This window comes from Artemia franciscana, chromosome 18 (genome assembly GCF_032884065.1).
Source record: "Artemia franciscana chromosome 18, ASM3288406v1, whole genome shotgun sequence".
NCBI classification, from domain to species: domain Eukaryota; kingdom Metazoa; phylum Arthropoda; class Branchiopoda; order Anostraca; family Artemiidae; genus Artemia; species Artemia franciscana.
The window spans coordinates 29,605,143-29,623,629 of NC_088880.1; the positions used below are offsets into that span (position 1 = coordinate 29,605,143).

At 35.4% G+C, this 18,487-nt stretch overlaps 1 protein-coding gene across 7 annotated transcripts in view; it reads left to right on the forward strand.

The window, feature by feature from the left end:
- The first annotated feature begins 419 nt into the window (after window positions 1-419).
- LOC136038854 (sex determination protein fruitless-like) overlaps window positions 420-18,487 on the forward strand; it is a 69,925-nt gene continuing 51,857 nt past the window's right edge. For 5 of the 7 annotated variants that reach the window (XM_065722306.1, XM_065722307.1, XM_065722304.1 and 2 more), the window contains exons 1-2: window positions 14,779-14,933; window positions 17,488-18,090. In XM_065722306.1, the coding sequence (XP_065578378.1) occupies window positions 17,497-18,090 (594 nt within the window). In that variant the 5' untranslated portion in view covers window positions 14,779-14,933; window positions 17,488-17,496. Of the gene's footprint in view, window positions 534-14,778; window positions 14,934-17,487; window positions 18,091-18,487 lie in introns of those variants that run through there. The other 2 variants (XM_065722301.1, XM_065722303.1) reach the window with 2 other exon arrangements.

Consider the following 18,487-nt stretch of genomic DNA (forward strand, 5'->3'; position numbering starts at 1 on the left):
TCTAAGTCTATTTTAGTGCAACCTACCCAACAACAAAAAATCTGGCTCAATAACTCACCACACTGGTACACAAAAGTGGTGCCTTCATCCTGGATCCATCTGAACACATACTCCATGATTACCTATTATTGAAACTTTTGCCCTCTTTCCGAGTTAACTTGAGACGAACGTACAAAATGTAAAAGTTGTTAAAAGTCAACTTTTCATTAACTTTCAGTCAACTTTTACAAATCGAACGCTAAAAGTTAACTCGGAATCACAAATAAAACGTCAGAATGCTGGTTTCAGTCAACTTGGAATGTGATTCGAACGCAACTCTAATCAAACGCATTTCTACTCGGATTACCCCTAAACGCGATTGCTTGTCCGCGGGCTCACACTTTCTAACCCCGAAAAAAAAGATTAGTGAGTATAAGTGACGTCAATGTTACATATTTTTTAAAATGGATAAACATGTGAAATCGTTAAGTCTAGAGAAAAGACAAGGAAACTATAAATAGTGGAAATAATCTTAGCTTTTCAGTGACCTGTAAGTAATCTTATGCATGTTCCTTAGTATCTAAAGGGTTTTTGGTGTTCTAGGCTCATCTTGCATAGGCTAAGCTTCATAAGGAGTCAGAAGAAAAGTTTTTTGGTTTTTAAAAAGGTTGGTTCTTAGGAAGGCAGCTATCACATTGGTGAGTTAGTCAAATATTACAATATCAAACAGGCCTAGTTTCTAAATCATCCTATAATTTTTAGTTGAAAATAATTTAGAATGATTAGGCCAATACCTATAGCCTTTTATATACTCTATATTTGTTGAGATTGCTATTTAAACTGAATTTTTAAGGTAAAGTAGGGGTAAAATTATGCTTTAGCTACTTTTGGCTATCTTTGAAAGAGGTAAGGCTTGGAAAATGAAACTTTCAGGGATGTGTCTACAGGCTAAAGTATGTCCCAGGAAGGTTTTTGAAGTACCTACTTCTACTTCTTTTCCCTCTAGAGGGTCCTGCAATTTTTGGGTGCCTTATTTTTTGGTTATGAGTTTATTTTTCTCTGGCCTTAGTTCTGAAAAGACAATTCCTGTTGATTGAGCAGAACTTTAAGCCATAACACTGTTTTTTTCTAATTTTAGAAATAATCTTTTATGCCACCTCAGTATAGGTTAAATATATGACTTATATTATTTATTCTCCATGAATTTTTTTTTATTTCATTGATGTCAGTTACTTTCTGTTAAAAATACATTTATTTTTTACATCAAGCTTCTTCTTTTGTGAAAAAATTTAAACTGTTTTTCTTTTTACATGTTGTATAAAATGTAAAGAAATGCCTAGCCCTTCAGTTCATAGATTCAACTAAAAGTCTTTGAGGCATCTTATATCAAAATACATATGACTTAACACATATTTTTAACACATATTTTTAATATTTTTAATGTATTTAACACATATTTATTTAAAAATATTTAACACATATTTTTAATGGTTTTTTTTTTTAGATGACATAGGACACCATTAATGTTTTGCATTTGCTTTGCTGAAAATTTTCTGAAAAAGCGCCAAGTTGAGAGAGTTATGTTAATATTCTTCTTGCTGATCAGTATAATTGTTTTTAAAATTCCTTCTGTTTAAAGCATCTTAGAGAGATTCTGAGCCAACCATGGGTATATTGTTGTCACAAATGATTTTTCTCAAATGGGCTGGTGGAAAACAAATAGAACATATAATTTCTCTCTTTTTATTATTTCAAGACTAAAATATCACAAAACTAAGCATTCATATTACTGATTATATCTTAAGTAAATACAATCCCTGATGGAGTTTTGTTGATACCTGTCTTAAAATTTCTTTAGGATGGTGTTGTGGGACAGTAGTGAAAAATGGGAGCAACTATGACTTGAGTTGTTTTTTTTCAATATTTTCTTTTTCCAAATAATTTTTGTTCTCTGGTGACATTTGTGTTCCTTCCTAAGTGGCTGGCACTCTAGGTTTAAAATCTTGTTTCCAAAGGACACAGGTTTAATTCATGGCATTATCAGTTTATTTGGTTTGGGACAAAGGTCAGTGATGTGACTCTGTAAGTTCAGCCAGAATTGGCCCAAACATAACAGGTTACCTAGAGAAATCTGGGGTCAGGAAGGGCATGCAAAAGCATAGGATGACTGGCCCCTAGCTTCTTATTGCACTTTCTGGCTAAAGGACCACCTGGTCCTTTACTGGGCTTCTGACTTAGCCATAGAAGCTTTCTTTTAAACCCATTAAATATAAGTACAAAGGAAGAAATGCCAGTAAGGTGGTCCTTCCTTTTCAATGAATTTTTGATGTACAGACCAGAGTGTAGGTCATAAGAGGTGGCTGGTGAATGTTTTGCAAGGTTTAAAAATTTAGGGCAATTGCTCAGGTTGGCAACTGAGCACAAAAGTAAAATTTTGTGAATAGTTTTTCTTTGTGAATGTTATATTTATGTAATGTCAAGCATTTTAAAGTTAATCTTCATTGTTTTGTTTTAATTGCCATGGCCCAGGACTTTAGTGTATTAAAACCTACTTATGTCCATCCATTTTCTTTTAAACAGAGAGGATTTCTATGTTTCCTAGCTTCAATAAATTTATATGCAATTTTGAGACCAGGGTTACAAAGTAGGTCAAAACTTGCAAATGGAACCATGGTATGACTAATTAATTTGTAAGAAATGTATATCAATTTAAAGATTTAAAAAATCATTTAGAAAACAAACAAGACAAATAAATAAAAGTATCCCTTTACAACCATTTAATGAAGTGTCACAAATGTAGATCATCCCTAATATTGAAATGAACAAAGCTTCTATTATGAATCTGTTTTCTTTAAACAGATTGAAGGGGCAAACCTCCAAGCTATGACAAATTCAATCTCACTTTTGGTCTCTTTCCTTTTCAATAGAAAATTTCTTTGGATTTTTTTTCAACCAAGTAAAAACAGTAGGGACAGGATCAGGTATAAGTGACCTTCCACTTAGCCTACATACCCAGCGGAAAATCATGCAGCTATAGTAATAATTGGTAAATTTTTTGTTGTTCATATTTTTGATTTACAAATAAAGTGAACATACCCCTTGGTTCCTTTTTTACGTTCTTTACAAACATAATAAGTGCTTCAATTGCAATTTCAAATTTAAGCACTTTTTGAGCTCTTGAAAATGACCAAAATATACCCAAATAGTTTTTGGGTATAGCTTAAAAAGCTTAAAACATTGGTCTCAAACTTACTGTTTCATTATTAATCCATTTTTTAAATGTTGTATAATCTATGAGCACTAATTTTCCACAATTAAGTTGGATTAATTAATTTTACAATATTATGCTGTTTTTCTTCTTCTTTAATGCCAAATTTTCAATTAAAGTATGTGTTTTTGGTCATTTTTGACAAAATAATGTATGTTTTTCACTGCCAAAATTTTTTAGGTTAAGTAAGGTCAAAAAGTGCTTAAATTTGAACTAGCAGTATAAGCAATTATTATATTTGTAAAGAACATACAAAAAGGCATCAAGTGGTATATTCACTTTATTTGTAAGTCAAAATATGAACAACAAAAAATGTACCCCTAACATGCCTAATTTGCAAATATATAGCCAAAATTATATATTTCCAATGTTTTCTGCCACCTTTTACTTGTTTTTCCATTTCTTGTTTAGCCACAGTTGCTTCAATTAACAGGTACTAGGATTGAGGGATAGATTGGCAGAATCAATAGAAAATATTTAATTTCAGCTATAGATTTCCATATTGGGAGGGTTGGGGCTAAAGTAGAGCAGGGCTGCATGCAGAATGTGTTAGCTATAATTATTATGTAATTTACAAAGAATCACCTTTTTTTAACAGGTTTTCTTCTATAGGTCTACAGATCCTTCTCTTGGCTTATACCACATCCATCATTATATACCCAGAGAAGAATAAGTAGCAAAAAGCTATATATACATAAGCACTTGTTATTTAACAATGACTTCTTTAGTGCTTACCTATGACCCTTTAGTAATATTGACAAGAAATGAGTAACAGAAAAAGTGAAATTTAGTCTAAATGGCAATCAGGAACTGGATACTGGCTCAAGGGGGCCAAAATTGCATAGGATTTTCCTGTCCTATGCAATTGAAATATTTTTTCCTTTTCAGAGCATTTAAGACAATTTATCACAATAAAAAATATCCAAAGCATCTTGAATGGAATGACTAAAAAAGGCAAATGACAACCACAATTTGCAATCTTACAAATAAACTTCTGGCCACACAAATTGCGTCAGGCTACCCAGCTCTGAAATAATGGCTGAAGGTGTATTTGCCTGTAAAATTAGAAACAGGCCCGAAGCCTCAGCCTCTTCCTTGTGAGAACTTCACATAGCATTAAAGCAATAATATAGGCTATTTTACATGTGAAAAGTGTTGTTATTCTCGTAGTTATTCGTGGCGTTTCAAGTGACACGTGACCAGATAAGTATTTGCTGTTATCTTTTTGGGGTTAAACCCTGATAAGTGAAAATACCATTGGACAAGAAAAAGAACACGGGGTCTCTTTAAGGCCAAATAGGTGCCGATTCTTTTGGCAGCAATTTTCCGATTAGATTTGGAAGTCAGATTGTTCTCTTTTGTTCTCTGATTGTTTCTGTGCGTAAATTATTAAAGGGACCTTGGGGGGGGGGGGTTGCTTCTCCTTTGCACTCTGCTGTGGTTTCCAATGACAGAAAATTGAGAAATTATTCGTTGCAAAAAGATTCGTTCTCTTCACAAAATTTGACCGCAAAAAATTACCTTCCCACTCTCCCCTTGTGCGAGATTTTCCCCATTTATTAATAGCTATTGAGACTTTTATTTTAAATATTTGAGAAATTTTACACGGAAAATTCACTTTTCTCCAGGCAGATAATTTTTCCCAAGGGATTTCCAGCTCCCCACCCCACCTGATATTTTTCCTTCAATGGAGAATCCTGTCTTTGATATTGGCCTTCTATCAAAAGGTAAATGACATAAATTACTATTTCAATCTAGGCTATAAAATCTTCAAGTGTCTTTAACCACCAAAGAAACTATAAGCAAGAACTGACTCGGCTCAATAGTAACTGAAACTGAAAAAAAAACAGATTTTTTTTTAAATAGAAACATCAGAAATCTGAATGAATATTATAACGAAAAGAGAAATAACCTATGCAAAAGCACAAACACATTAAAAAAAAAAAAAAACCCAACACAATGGCTCATCAGGAGAATACACTTGCCTATAGGGTTTCGGCACTTTAATATATTATATTATATTATATTTGATAATATATTATATTATCAAATTAAAAATATTGCAAAACAGAAATATCGAGTTTTAAGCTCTTGTTTGCAAAATTGTGGAAATTTGCATCTTCAGCCACAAAAAAGATTATGAGTGCGTGTTTAATTCCCTTTTCAGGACTTATAATACTGAATGAGTTATTTTAGAAAATTGAGAGAGGATTTATTTTATCAAAAATCAAAAGTTGAATTTACCCCACAAAGTAATTGATGGGCAACTAGTCTTTTTCAATGCCTCTTTTTCCTCCAAACTCATACGAACAGAAATTTGAAGGCCATTTTATTCAGCCCTGCTGGCTGGCTGCCCTCCAATCACTTATGACTCTTAAAAACTTAAAATTTTTAATCTAATGAGATCGTTTCTAAGTTTCTACGACAGCTTAGGAAGCACTATTACACTCTCTATTATATAGGCTCTTTTTAACATTGACAACAGAAACAACGAGTGAATGTTGAAATAACTGACCTTACACGTTAATATTATTAATGCAACCACAGTGAATATTAAAACAGCTCCCCTTAAGCCAAAGTCTCCTGAAATCCGCTCCACTTTCTTCAGTTTCGCAACATACCTACTTAGACATCCAATTTGGACACACAATTCAAAGCTCATTAATCATCTTTGCATAGTAGACCCTACTATAGCCCTTACTAAACTTATGGAAAAACACAATCGAAAGATTTCAAGACGTGCATTCAGGTCTCCTGAATCCAACAAGTAAATATGTAAGGAAAAGCTCAAAACAAAACTTGTCAAGAAGCAATGAAAGCCACAATAATAAAATAGCCAGACTAGAGATCAAATAAGGTGAACCATCCTGCTTCAGACAACTAAATATCAGTACCTCAGATTTTCATTTTTCATCTCCCAACAGCAAATTCTCACTAAACTAGTGAAACAAACAAGCCGTTAACCTTTCGAGGCAATTTATAGCAAATTCTTAATAACTCGTCCAAATAATCCTCATCCCCATAGTTCACTGAACTCGACTACTTAAATTGACCATGAACTTCATTTGAAAATTTTAACTTCTAATGGGTTTTTGGAGCTTTGCAACATTTGCTGTTTCCTTGGAAGAATTCACTCATTCTAATCTCATAACCATGTAAATTTTCAAATTTTACCCACAACAGTTACCTTCTTAGCAATGACTACCATCAATTTCCCAAGTTCATTCTCTTATTCTTCGGGTACCAAAACTCCGTATAGATTATACCTATTTGAATTATTCCTAGATTTTTACCAAGTATTTGAAATTTTGAATCAACCAAAATATTTTTCTTCTGGATGGCGAGTTACGCACCCCACAAACACAATTCTTTAAAGGCTATATTTACCTTTATCTTCAAAAACGCAGGATTGAATCACTGTTATGCCTGTTACTCTTGTAGGAAAGTCAGACTCTGAAGAAAGGGTACTCAAGCTTGCTGCACCCATTGTTATAGGGTGAAAGGGGCCTAAAGTATTACTGACACAAGAATAATGAGACACTGAGACAAGATTAGTACTGAGAAAAAGTATTATTAAAACTTTATTTTAATAAAGATAAAATGTAAAAAAACTACAAAATGATTATAGATGTTAGATTATTTATTTTATATTTGCGCCACTAAAATGTATGTGCCTGGGGCGAGTACCACATCAACAACTTTCCTTTTAAACCATTAGTGTAAAAAGGAATGCTAAAATACTTGTGAAAACCAAAAGGATAAAGGATAGAAGGATTTCTTTATAAAGTAAGTTCTGAGGCAAAGAAAGAAAGTAAAAATGTTTGCCCTTTATTGATTTTATTAGCCTGTTAGAACCAATTAAAATTCATAAAAAATATATTTTTAGTAACGTTATAAAGCGCATTAAAGTTGAGAACTGGTCAAAACTAGTTTTTACAGAACTGGTTTAGGAACCGAAAGTTTGGCCATTTTACATGACCAAGCCTAAGAACGCGATTGGCCTGGAGTAATCATTTACAGAATACGTAGCAGCCCAAGTGTCCCAATACTAGGACCACATAAATTATTTTCCACCTAAGGGGTGGGGAGTGTACCAAGCGGCTAAAAAGTAAAGATAGCCCACTCCTTCCCGAAGTCTTCAATAGGATATTATTTTTCAAGCAATAACGAAGAAAAGTTTTTATTTAGCAAAGGATTTACTCGGTTAAATTGAAAACATTACGTAATACATAAATAAACAATGCGTTCGCAACAAATGTAAATTAAGCAGTGGATTCAGCTTTTACTCAGGCTGTCAGCAATGAGTTGCTGCAGACAACAGTAATTCACTGTAAACACTTCGGGTGGATGATGGTAAGTTTAATAAGCTCGGATTCTTTGCCAGCTTTAAAGTTAATAGTAAAGTGTATATCCCCCTTCGACTTCCTTCAACTCCCGCATCTATCATGGGAGACAAAATCCCGCAGTTTAACAACGCACTATTCCAACAGCCGCGTGCATCATATATCATTCAGTTGCATGTGATTTGAAAATGACGTTTTACAAATCAAAAAGCGCACCGTTATAAATCAAAAAGCACACCGTAGGTGTTTCGGCCGAATGTTTTCTCACATTCTTCACACTTAGAATATTGTTCTTCACTATGTCAATTCAAGGGCATAAATCATAAATAACCAAAAAAGGAACCAATGATTAAGAAGAAAAAAGAAAAAAATAACTTTCCTTGTTGTTAAATGTGCGGACTGTGTTTCTAGTACAGGGTTTTTGATAATGAGGGTTTCAATTGTGTAATTGTCTTTTTATTTGATGTCAAATTAAGGACATAAGCTCATAAAGTACCAAAAAAGGAACCGATGAATGAGAATAAAAAATAATTTTCCTCGTAACTAAAAGTGCGGACGGCAAGTTTCCTGTACAGGGTTTTTGTTAGTGAGGGTTTCAATTGTGTACTTGTGTTTTCATTTAGTGTTGACTTAAGGGCATAAGCTAATAAATTACCATAAAAGGAACCAATGAATAAGAAGAAAATATAATTTTCCTTGTTGCTAAAAGTGCGTACTATAAGTTTCTAGTACATGTTTTTGATAATGAAGGTTTCAATTGTGTACTTGTGTTTTCATTTAATGTCGATTTAAGGGCATTAGCTAATAAATTACCAAGAACAGATTCAACCGTAAAGAAGAAAAAATAATTTTGCTTGGGTACACTCTTCTTAGAAAATATTTCACAGTTTATATAATTGACTTACCAATAAAGTGAACATACCACTTGATGCCTTTTATTTTCTTTATGAATATAATAATTTCTTCTATTGCAAATTTAAGCCCTTTTTGACCTGACTTAACTAAACCAACCTGACCATAAATAATTTTGGTGCCAAGAAAACATAGTATTACTTGTCAAAAACATCCAATAGAAAATGTAGTATTAATTTGTTGAAAACAACCAATAATGCATACTTTAATTGAATACTAGTCATTTTTAAGAGCTCAAAAAGTGCTTAAATTTAACTTTACAGTAGAAGCAATTATTATATTTGTAAAGAACATAAAAAAAACACTGACTGGTATGTTCATTTTATTGTTAAGTCAATTAGGAAAAATTCTAGTTAATTGACTTCTCGCTATCTTAGAAAGGGTTTAGGTTAGGAAAATGAAACTTTCAGGGATAAATCTACAGACTAAAGTATGTCCCGGGAAAGTATTTGTAAGCAACTCCTTCTGCCTCTTGAGCGCTCTGACCTTTGCTGAGCTTTAAAAATATGTGTGTTGATGATTATTTGATATGTGTGTTGACATTGATATGGTTAGAAATTCTACTCAAATAACAGGAACTGCATCTTCAGAACTAAAGGCAGAGAAAAAGCAACTGGTAACTGAAAATTAAGGTGAAATGTTGTCTTGTCAAAATTTCAATAGGTAATAGACCTGTCATGTAGGCAAATTTTAGGGCCCTGTAGAGGGAGAAGGAGTGGATATGGGTACTTTAAAATACCTTTCGGGACATACTTTAGCCTGTAGACCCTTCCCTGAAAGTTTCATTTTCCTAACCTAAACCCTTTCTGAGATAGCAAGAAGTCAATTAACTAGAATTTTACCAGTCAATTATATGAACTGTGAAATATTAACCCACTTTAATTTTGAGTAGGCTATTAATATTTCTGTCATTCCGAATACTTGACTTACTTACTTGACTTAAGTCTCCTGCCGGGCACTGCTCGGCGTAGAGAGTGACGTCTGCCTCCTCCACCCACTTCGGTCCATGGCGAGTATTTGCTCTTCGCCCTGTCTGATGTTTGCCATCGTCAAGAACTTGGACAGGCTATCGGACTAACGTTTCTTCGGTCGACCGTGAGGTCGCTTCCAACCAACTTTGATAGGGTCGAAGTCATAGATCAACTTTGCGGATAGATGTGGTGGCATACGAAGCAGATGCCCGAACCACCGTAAGGTTTGCATGGCTGCTCGAGTCGAAAACCAAGACTGCTCTGTGAGCTGCAGAAGCTTTTCATTGCTGACGAAGTCGGACCATCGTAGGCCCTCAATCCTCCTCAGGCTCTTTGCATGAAATACGTCTATTTTCTTGAGGATTGCAGCTGATGCTTGCCATGTCTCAGCTCCGTAAAGCATCACAGAGCCGACTAGAGCGTTGAAGATCCGCAGTTTCGTTTTGCGACTGATGTTTGGTTTTCGCCAGAGGTGACGATTCAGTCTACCCATGACAGAAGACGCTTTAGATAATCTCGCCTGCAGCTCGAGGAGAAGTGAGCCATTTGAAGAAATTACGGAGCTCAGGTAGTTGAAGTCATTAACAACCTCGATGCTAGTGGTGCTGTCCAGGCTAACAGGAGAGTTAACAGCAGGAGAAGACGGGCCTATGGCCATAATTTTAGTTTTATTCCAGTTTATATGCAGTCCTACTATGGCAACCTCTTCTCGCAGAATTCGGAGCGCTTCCAGCAGCTGCTCCATGGAGTCTGCCAGAATGGCCAAGTCATCGGCAAAATCAACATCTGTGATGGTATGATCTCCCAATGAGCCCAAAGCTGAGACGTGAAGTGGTTTTTGCATAACGTAATCTATGATGACATTGAAAAGCTCTGGGGCCACTGCACATCCTTGGCGCACCCCTGTCGTGAATTGAAAGAACGGGCTGCGCCGACCATTTACTTGTACACAGTTCTCCGTCCCATGGTGCAGCGCCTTGAGAAGTCTGCAATATTTCTCGGGTAGGCCAGTCAACTCTAGAATCCGCCAAAGAGCTTTTCGATCGACTGAGTCAAATGCAGCACGGAAGTCAACGAAGGCAATAAATACTTTCTGTCGGAACTCTGTGGTCTTCTCTACTATTTGTCGAATCGTGAAAAATCTGCTCGGTGGTTGAACGATCCGACATAAAACCAGCTTGCTCCGGTCGCCGGATTTTTCGAATGATGCTCCGGCATCGATCCAGCAGGACCATTGAAAAAAGTTTGCCAGGGACTGACAGTAGGGTTATTCCCCGGTAGTTGGAGCAGTCGCTTCTTGAGCCTTTTCTTTTCCATAAGGGGATGATGATACCCTTCCGCCAATCCTCGGGAATTATCTCTGTTTGCCAGATTGTAGAGAACAGGGTGTGTAGAAACAGGAGCATTGCAGGACCTCCATATTTTAGCAGCTCTGAGTTTAAGCCACAGATACCAGCAGCTTTATTATTCTTGAGTCTTTTTACTGCATGCCCAATTTCTGAGGGGCTGAAAGGCTCATCTGGAGGAACATCTGTTCCAGGTCTTTGACTGCAAGGTTGGCTGGGACTATCATTAGGAGGCGCTGACGGACCAGTATTGTTGAGGAGCGAACAGAAGTGGTCCTTCCACCGCTCAAGACAAGAACCTTCGTCAGAAAGAAGTGCACCATCCCTGGACAGGACAGGACCCAAGGTGGGAGTCTTATTTTCAGTGAGATCTCGGAGATGCTTGAATAGGCTGCCCATGTCTTTCTTTTTTGCAGCTAGCTCAGTTTCATCGGCTTTCCTTGCAACAAACTGGGTTCTATCCCGGTGAATGAGTCTGTTACGCACTCCATTGAGCCTTCGATATGTGGTCATGTCCCCAAGAAGTCTTGCCTTCCGCCTTTGCTCTATAACTTGCAGTGTTTCATTAGTTAGTCATGATTTCTTTGGATAACTCCTCTTGCCGAGCACTAGTTGTGCTGCTTCGCTGGTCTTGTCTTTAAGATGACTTGTATTGCAGATATAGACATGGAGTTAAGGGAGGACATGGAAGTGCTGGTCTACTCAGTCCTTCAAACTCTACCCATAGCAAGCCAATGGCTAGCCCAAATACATCTTGAAACAATGAAAAACAAAGTATTGAACTCCTGATGCATAAAAAACGTCTTTAAATGTTTTGAAGTGTCTTGAAAAGCGTCTTGAAGAGAACTGCTTTAATAAACATCCTGAAACGTCTTGAAAAAAGTCTTAAAAAACATCCTCAAATGTCTTGAAACGCATTGAACAAAAACGTCTTAAAAAGTCTTGAAATTTCTCGAAACGTCTTGAGGAAAAATCTCTTAAAAACATTTGGAAATGTATTGAAACGTTTGAAAAACGTCTTGATGCATGTCTTCAAGAAAACACTCACTATGATATAACAACCAAGGAAATTAGGATTTGATGGGGGCCCCTGAAGGTTCTTCCTGGCCCTGATAGGTTTTTTAAGCAATGAAAGAAACCATTACATAATGCATACGTCTGCATCTGGACTAGTGGCCCCTGAGGATTTTTCTGGCTCTTGCGGGTTTCGAAACAATCAAAGAAGAAAACTACGATGTCACATCTATTTGCATCTCGATTCGGCGGGGCCCTGAACTCTTAACAACTTCTATTATGTAACAACCAAACCAAAGAAATTATGATTTGGCAGGGGCCCCTGAATATTTCCCCATACATCCTTAGGTTTTTAAACAATCAAAGAAAAAACTATAATGTAACATCTATGTTTTTATCTTGATTATGCGGGGCCCTGAACTCTAACATCTCCTATTACGTAACAACCAGAGAAATCATGGTTTGGCGGGCACCCCTGAAGGTTTTTTCCTACACCCTTAGTTTTTTAAGCAATCGAAGGAAAAAACAATGATGTAACATCTAAGTTTGCATCTTGATTTGGTGGGCCTGAACTCTAACAAGTCCTATTGTGTAGCAACCAAACAAATCATGATTTTACGAGGATCCCTGAAGGTTTTTTCCTGGCTCTCGCAGAATTTTTAAACCATTAAAGAAAAAATGATGAAGCAGCATCTATGTTTGCATGTTGATACGGCAGGACCTTAAACACTAACAAATCCTATCACGTAACAACCAAAGAAAACATTTACACAAGTAAATACACCTTATTACGTAACAATCAGGTGTACTTTACAATTATAAGTTCACTATAGTATTGCATTAGACCCAAGTGTGCGTAATAAATTCTTGAGGCACTAGTAGCTTCAATAGTACACCTCCTATGGTCGTCATGAAACCCATAGATACGATACTATTGTTTCCCCTTCCCCAACACCTCACTCTTTACGCTAAAGTTCTTTGGTACTTTTAAAATGTTTCTTATTGTTCTAATTAAACGACTCTTGTGTTTCAGGAGTCGTTCTTAAAGAGTTGGGGCAAAATTATAACTTTAGCGTAAAGAGTAAGGTGTTCAGGAGGAGGTGCCACCCGCTTCATAAACGTAATAATTTCTATTTGTTTTAAGTTTTAATGTTGCTTGTTACTTTCAGTTGAAAAACTTGTTTTTGTTTGATTTCTGATCGTTTTTCAAATAATTCCAGGAAATCTGGCTTTGTCTCCACTATGAAATCCTCTCCCCAAGGAAATATCCCCCATACAATTCAATCCCAGGGAAAATTTACCCAGGACTATTACCCTTAGCATCTCCTTTCGTAAAATAGAGACAAAAAAGAGAAAGCAAGACATATAAAGGAATTGTGTATAGGAGTTATGGAAATGTTCCGCATTGTAAAATTTTCCCTAGCAAGTTCACCTCCTGGAAACTTCTCTCCCCGTGGAAAAATCCCCTGCGGAAAAACCCTCTATTAAAAAATTTCTCCCCCCTTCCCACCCCAAAATGTGTACATACTTCTTAATAAAAAATACTATATGTAAACCATGGGCAAATTTTATAACTCAAGGGACCTCTCCTCTTGGGCTGTGGGGGTCAAGTTGTATCAAAAGGTATAGTTATGGGTCCTTTCAACTACGATGAACAAAATGGCAATTTCAAAATTTAGATTGGACGATTCTGAGAAAAAGAGGGTGGGGAGAGGGCCTAGGTGCCCTCAAACCTTTTTGGTCATTCAAAAACGATGCTACAACTTTTAAATTCCGTTCGAATAAGTCCTCTGCCTATATTCTAGGACTGCTGGACCTCCTGGGAAAAACAGAAAAAAAAATCAACACAAATTTGTCATCTTTCCATTGGCAAAAATAGAAAATTCCTCAATTTGGCAGAAAGGAGCTTGAAACCCTCTTCACTGAGGTTCTCTGATACGCTGAATCTGATGGTGTGGTTTTTATTAGATTTTTTTTTACTTTTAAGGGGTGTTTCCCTCCTTTTTCAAAAATAAGGCAAATTTTCTCATGCTCGTAGTTTTTGATGGCACTTATTTAAATATAACTTATATATTTAAAATCAGCAATATAGGATGATTCTCCTGATATATCTTTTGATATAAACATTCTGTTATTTTGAGCTTCGGTTGCTATCAAGCCGCGTCGCTCCTTACTTTCAGTTAGTTACAACGAACTGTTTAACAAACTGATCCTAATTAGTTTTTGGTGTTCAATAAGCAAATGCTGAATTGCATTCCAAAGCACTTATGGATATTATTAAATTGATTAGTGAAGGTAATTAATTAATTAAGTTCGTTAATACAATCAATTGATTCACTAATTGAACTTATTAATCCTCTTAGAAACATTTCTAAAAGGCGATATGGAGCATAAAGATTCTAATTGACATTGTTTTTTTTTATAAAACTGTAATTTCTGATACAATGAAACAACATAAGCACAAGGTAAGGGACAGTTGGCTTTCCAAACTTTGACCATTTCATCTAGTTCTTAAATCTCTTACAGAAAATTATTTTTGCTGTCCAAACAACATCTTTAGAGCATATTAATGGCGCTTATTCAGTAAGTACTTGTAACTAAAAAAATTAACAATTACATAAAAGCTGTACAGAATTTAAGGGGGATCATATTTTATGCGGGCTAAATTCGTTTGGATAGGTTTGAGTCCAACCCGGTTGAACAATCATCCCAGAGCTTTTAAATGTTACGCAAATTAATTATATTTAATCAAATTCCTACAAATTAGAAAATTGTTTGTTTCATCTTCCATGGCTTATGTTGTCAACCAGTTTTATTTTTACTCCAAATGCGAATGGCTCTTGTGACTTTAATGTATATAACAAAATCACAAATATTGCATTATTCTACAAGACTGTTGTATAGAACAGGTCCTGGAATTACTGGAAAACACACATCGGTACTAGTGGGAGGAACCCGAGAAGAACCTCTTTGGGAGACTCTCCCGTCTTCCAGTTTTGTTTATGTTCTTATTGGAACAGTAACTAATTCCTTTGTAACCGTTCCTTCACGGAAGAAGTTAAATAAGCTATCGAGGATTCTCCTTGGAAAGTATTCAAAGGTAACTTTTAATAGCAATTTGAGAAGTTAGTGATGATGAATAAGACCTGACAATGTAGCCTATCTTGTATTAGGATGGACTATATAACTGTGTGCAATCATACAGGGTTATGCAAGGCTAGAAAAGGTCTTGAGTAGGCTACCCTATTATGGCAGACCTAGGTTAGTCCCGAGTAGGATCCAGATGTAGTTTATGATGTACCCTGTTTGGGGGGATAGCCTGTCTTATTTTGGTAACATTTTATATTTACAGCTCAAGATGAAGAAGAATTTTGTACCCTAGCCTACTTGTTCAGTGCAGGGGCACAATTTACTATGGGGAAAGGGGCAACTGTCCCTCCAGACCCAAATATACCCTCCCTAATTTCAGTTTCCCCCCCTAGCTGAAGTCTAGTTTCTGCAAAAAAAAAATTCAAATCTAAGATAGCTTGGCCTACATCAAGCAACTAGAAAATCTATAAAGAACACATGATTAGGGTGGTAAATGTATACATAGCCTAAGGCTTTTTCAAGGATTTAGCCACGAATTATATGAATATATTATGATACAGTTTTTAATACTCTTTCCAAATTCAATGATAAAATTCTAGACAAGCTATTTTTCAGTATCTTAGAAAGTAGGCTAGTTAGGTTAGGAAAATAAAATTTTCAAGAATAGATCTACAGACTAAAGTAGCCTGTGTCCTGGGAAGGTATTTTGAACCACCTATCTCTTCTGCTTTTCTCTCTAAAGGACACTGATCTTTGATGACCTTTAAGAATCTTTGTTTATAAAATTGAAACTGTTCAATATAGCTTAAATAAAATACAAGAAATGTATTTTCAATTTCACAACTTTGCTCAATCCTAATTTATGAGGTTTAAAAGGTCTACAAATAAACTTCCTAAATTTAGATAGAAACCATTGAGAAACTGCTTAAAATATTTACTCAAATAACAGGAATCACATTTTCCAAACTAAGACTAGACAAGAAGAAACTGAAAATTAAGATATAGTGTTGTTTTGTCAAAATTACCATAGGTAGGCCTAATAGACCCAACAAGTAGGCAAATTTCTAAGATATAAAAATCAGAAGAGGTTTAACATAGTACCTTAGTAACACTTTCTCACAGTGTGTTTGTGGCCCTTGATTCATTCCTGAAAGTTTTATTTTCCTTACCTAACCACTTTCCAAGATAGCCAAAAGTAGCTTGTCTAAAAATTTATTGTGGTTAATATTGAATAATGCACATGAATAACCTACAAACAAAGTGAACATACCACTCAATGCCTTTTTTATGTTCTTTCTGAATATAATAATATCATATTCAGTAACATAATAATAATATTATATTATTTATATTTGAGTTGGGAGGGGGTGCTGTAATTAATGTTTCCCCAGTCACTATTTACCATAGGAATGGCTCTGCATGCAAAAGTCCCTCATTTAGAATTCTACCCCCTTAAAGTAGGCCTACTAAGGACAGTAAAAATTAAATCTGATTCTTTAAATTTGTTTGGTAGAAATTTATACATCTTGAAAAAGATAGGGAAATCTAATAACTCAATTTTTAATGAAAAAAAATCCATATAATGTTATACTGTTTTAAAGTTAGTGGATAGCCAGTTTGAAACTCAGGAACATGTCTGACAAATTAGCAGAAAATGAGCAAAAAAAAGAGAAAAACGTTTAGCCAAGATGGCAATTGTAGTCATTGTTTGTTTTATTTGGTTCTTATTTTTTTTTCTTACTCTGTATATAGAATTTCAGTTGTTGATGTTTCTGCAAGGAACTACTGTATGTAACCTTGAGTGGATGTTCATTGTAGTTAAAACAAGTTGTTTTGATTGGTTCTGAAAATGTCTTGTTTTTTGCCAAATAATGTATTTTTGTTGAGAATTCTGATGCACTGGTTTATTCAGAAAAATTATAAAGCAAAAGCACACTTGTTGAGACTAAGAGTGACAGACTACTATTGGATATGACACCAAAGGCTAGTTTTAATGCTTCTAAAATAATTTGAAGATAAAAAGCATTCTAGTAGAGCAAATAAGCTTTAAAAAGAGGAATTCATGACTCATTGTCAGATAACTCATTAATCAGATAATTGTCAGATCATTGTCAATAACTCATTATTTGATCATGACTCAATGTCAGACTTGGGAAATCCTTAAAAGACTAAGCTGGGTCCTTGCACCTTTGCTGTAAAAAATTGTCATAACTTATTTAACAACCTTGTATGTTAGGCCAAAGCTCAAATATTTCCCCTTTTGTGTATTGTCTTGGGGATTCTTGAAATTTCTTTATGAGTCTTTGGGTGATTTGTGGCAGAGGTGTGTATAAGCTTTGGTATGCACTGTGGGAACCCTTGGATTATCTCTATATTTCTCCTGGGAGATGGAGGGGGAAAATATGATAAGGTGACTTTCTATACCACAATTATTTGACAGGGGGTGGGGGGGGGGGAGATAAGAGTGTTTAGATTAATTATCAGGGGAAATTCCTTAATTGTATTGTTACACGTGGTTATTTGTTTTCTTGTTTTGTATAAGACACCCTATCTTCCATTTAAAGGACACAAAGATGGAAGAACAAGAATTCTGTTTAAGATGGAGCAATCACGAAAAGAACATGTCTTCTGTGATGGAGTCTATGTTTAAAAAGCAAATATTAGTTGATGTAACCTTGTCATGCAGTGAAGGAAATCCTGTGAAGGCCCATAGAACTGTACTATCTGCATGCAGTCCCTACTTTGAGACTCTTTTCAATGACTTATCTCATCCTCATCCTGTTGTCTTTATGAAAGATGTAAAAAATGAAGATCTGCAAGCCTTGCTGAGTTTTATGTATAAAGGTGAAGCTAATGTTAAACAAAATAGACTGAATGCTTTCATTAAACTAGCAGAAGCATTGTCTGTAAGAGGACTATCTAAAACAGAAAAAGAGGAGGTGGTCAACCCTCCTCCACCATTAAAAGAAATAGAGAAAAAAACGATTTCTAGTTTTACAGGACTACCAGGGTTGTCACATATGCCCATGTTTTTCCCAAACTTGTCATTAGTGAGTGACAAGGCTGTGCAAGAACGATTTGTTGCAAATTCGTTTGTAGAAGAAGCAATACGGAAAAGAAAGCGTTTAGATCCTGAACCAGCCTGTGGAATAAATAACAATGAAGGTGTAAGTATAGCATGCACCCTTTTCTAAGTTTGGGATTAGGGGCACCAATTGACCAAAATGGTGAGAGAAGGGCAAAATTTAATTTTCAGAATATAGGGGGAACATATCCGTTTAAAACACAACGTTGTGATATCCATTAAAAAAAACTACTATATTTTTTAATTGAAATATCAAAAGATATACTTTTAAATTGGGTTTGCGGGTATTTACCACTCCTTACCACAATTGACATACTTATTTGGGATGAATCTGTTTCTAGCTCCCTTGTGTATAGCCACATTTTCATTCTAAAAGATCCAGGCAGAGATTGATGGCCTTGAAGAAACTGGAATTCATTGTAATTTTAACCATTTAAAGATTCCGAATTTTTTGCATGTAATGAAAAAAGTAACTTTTT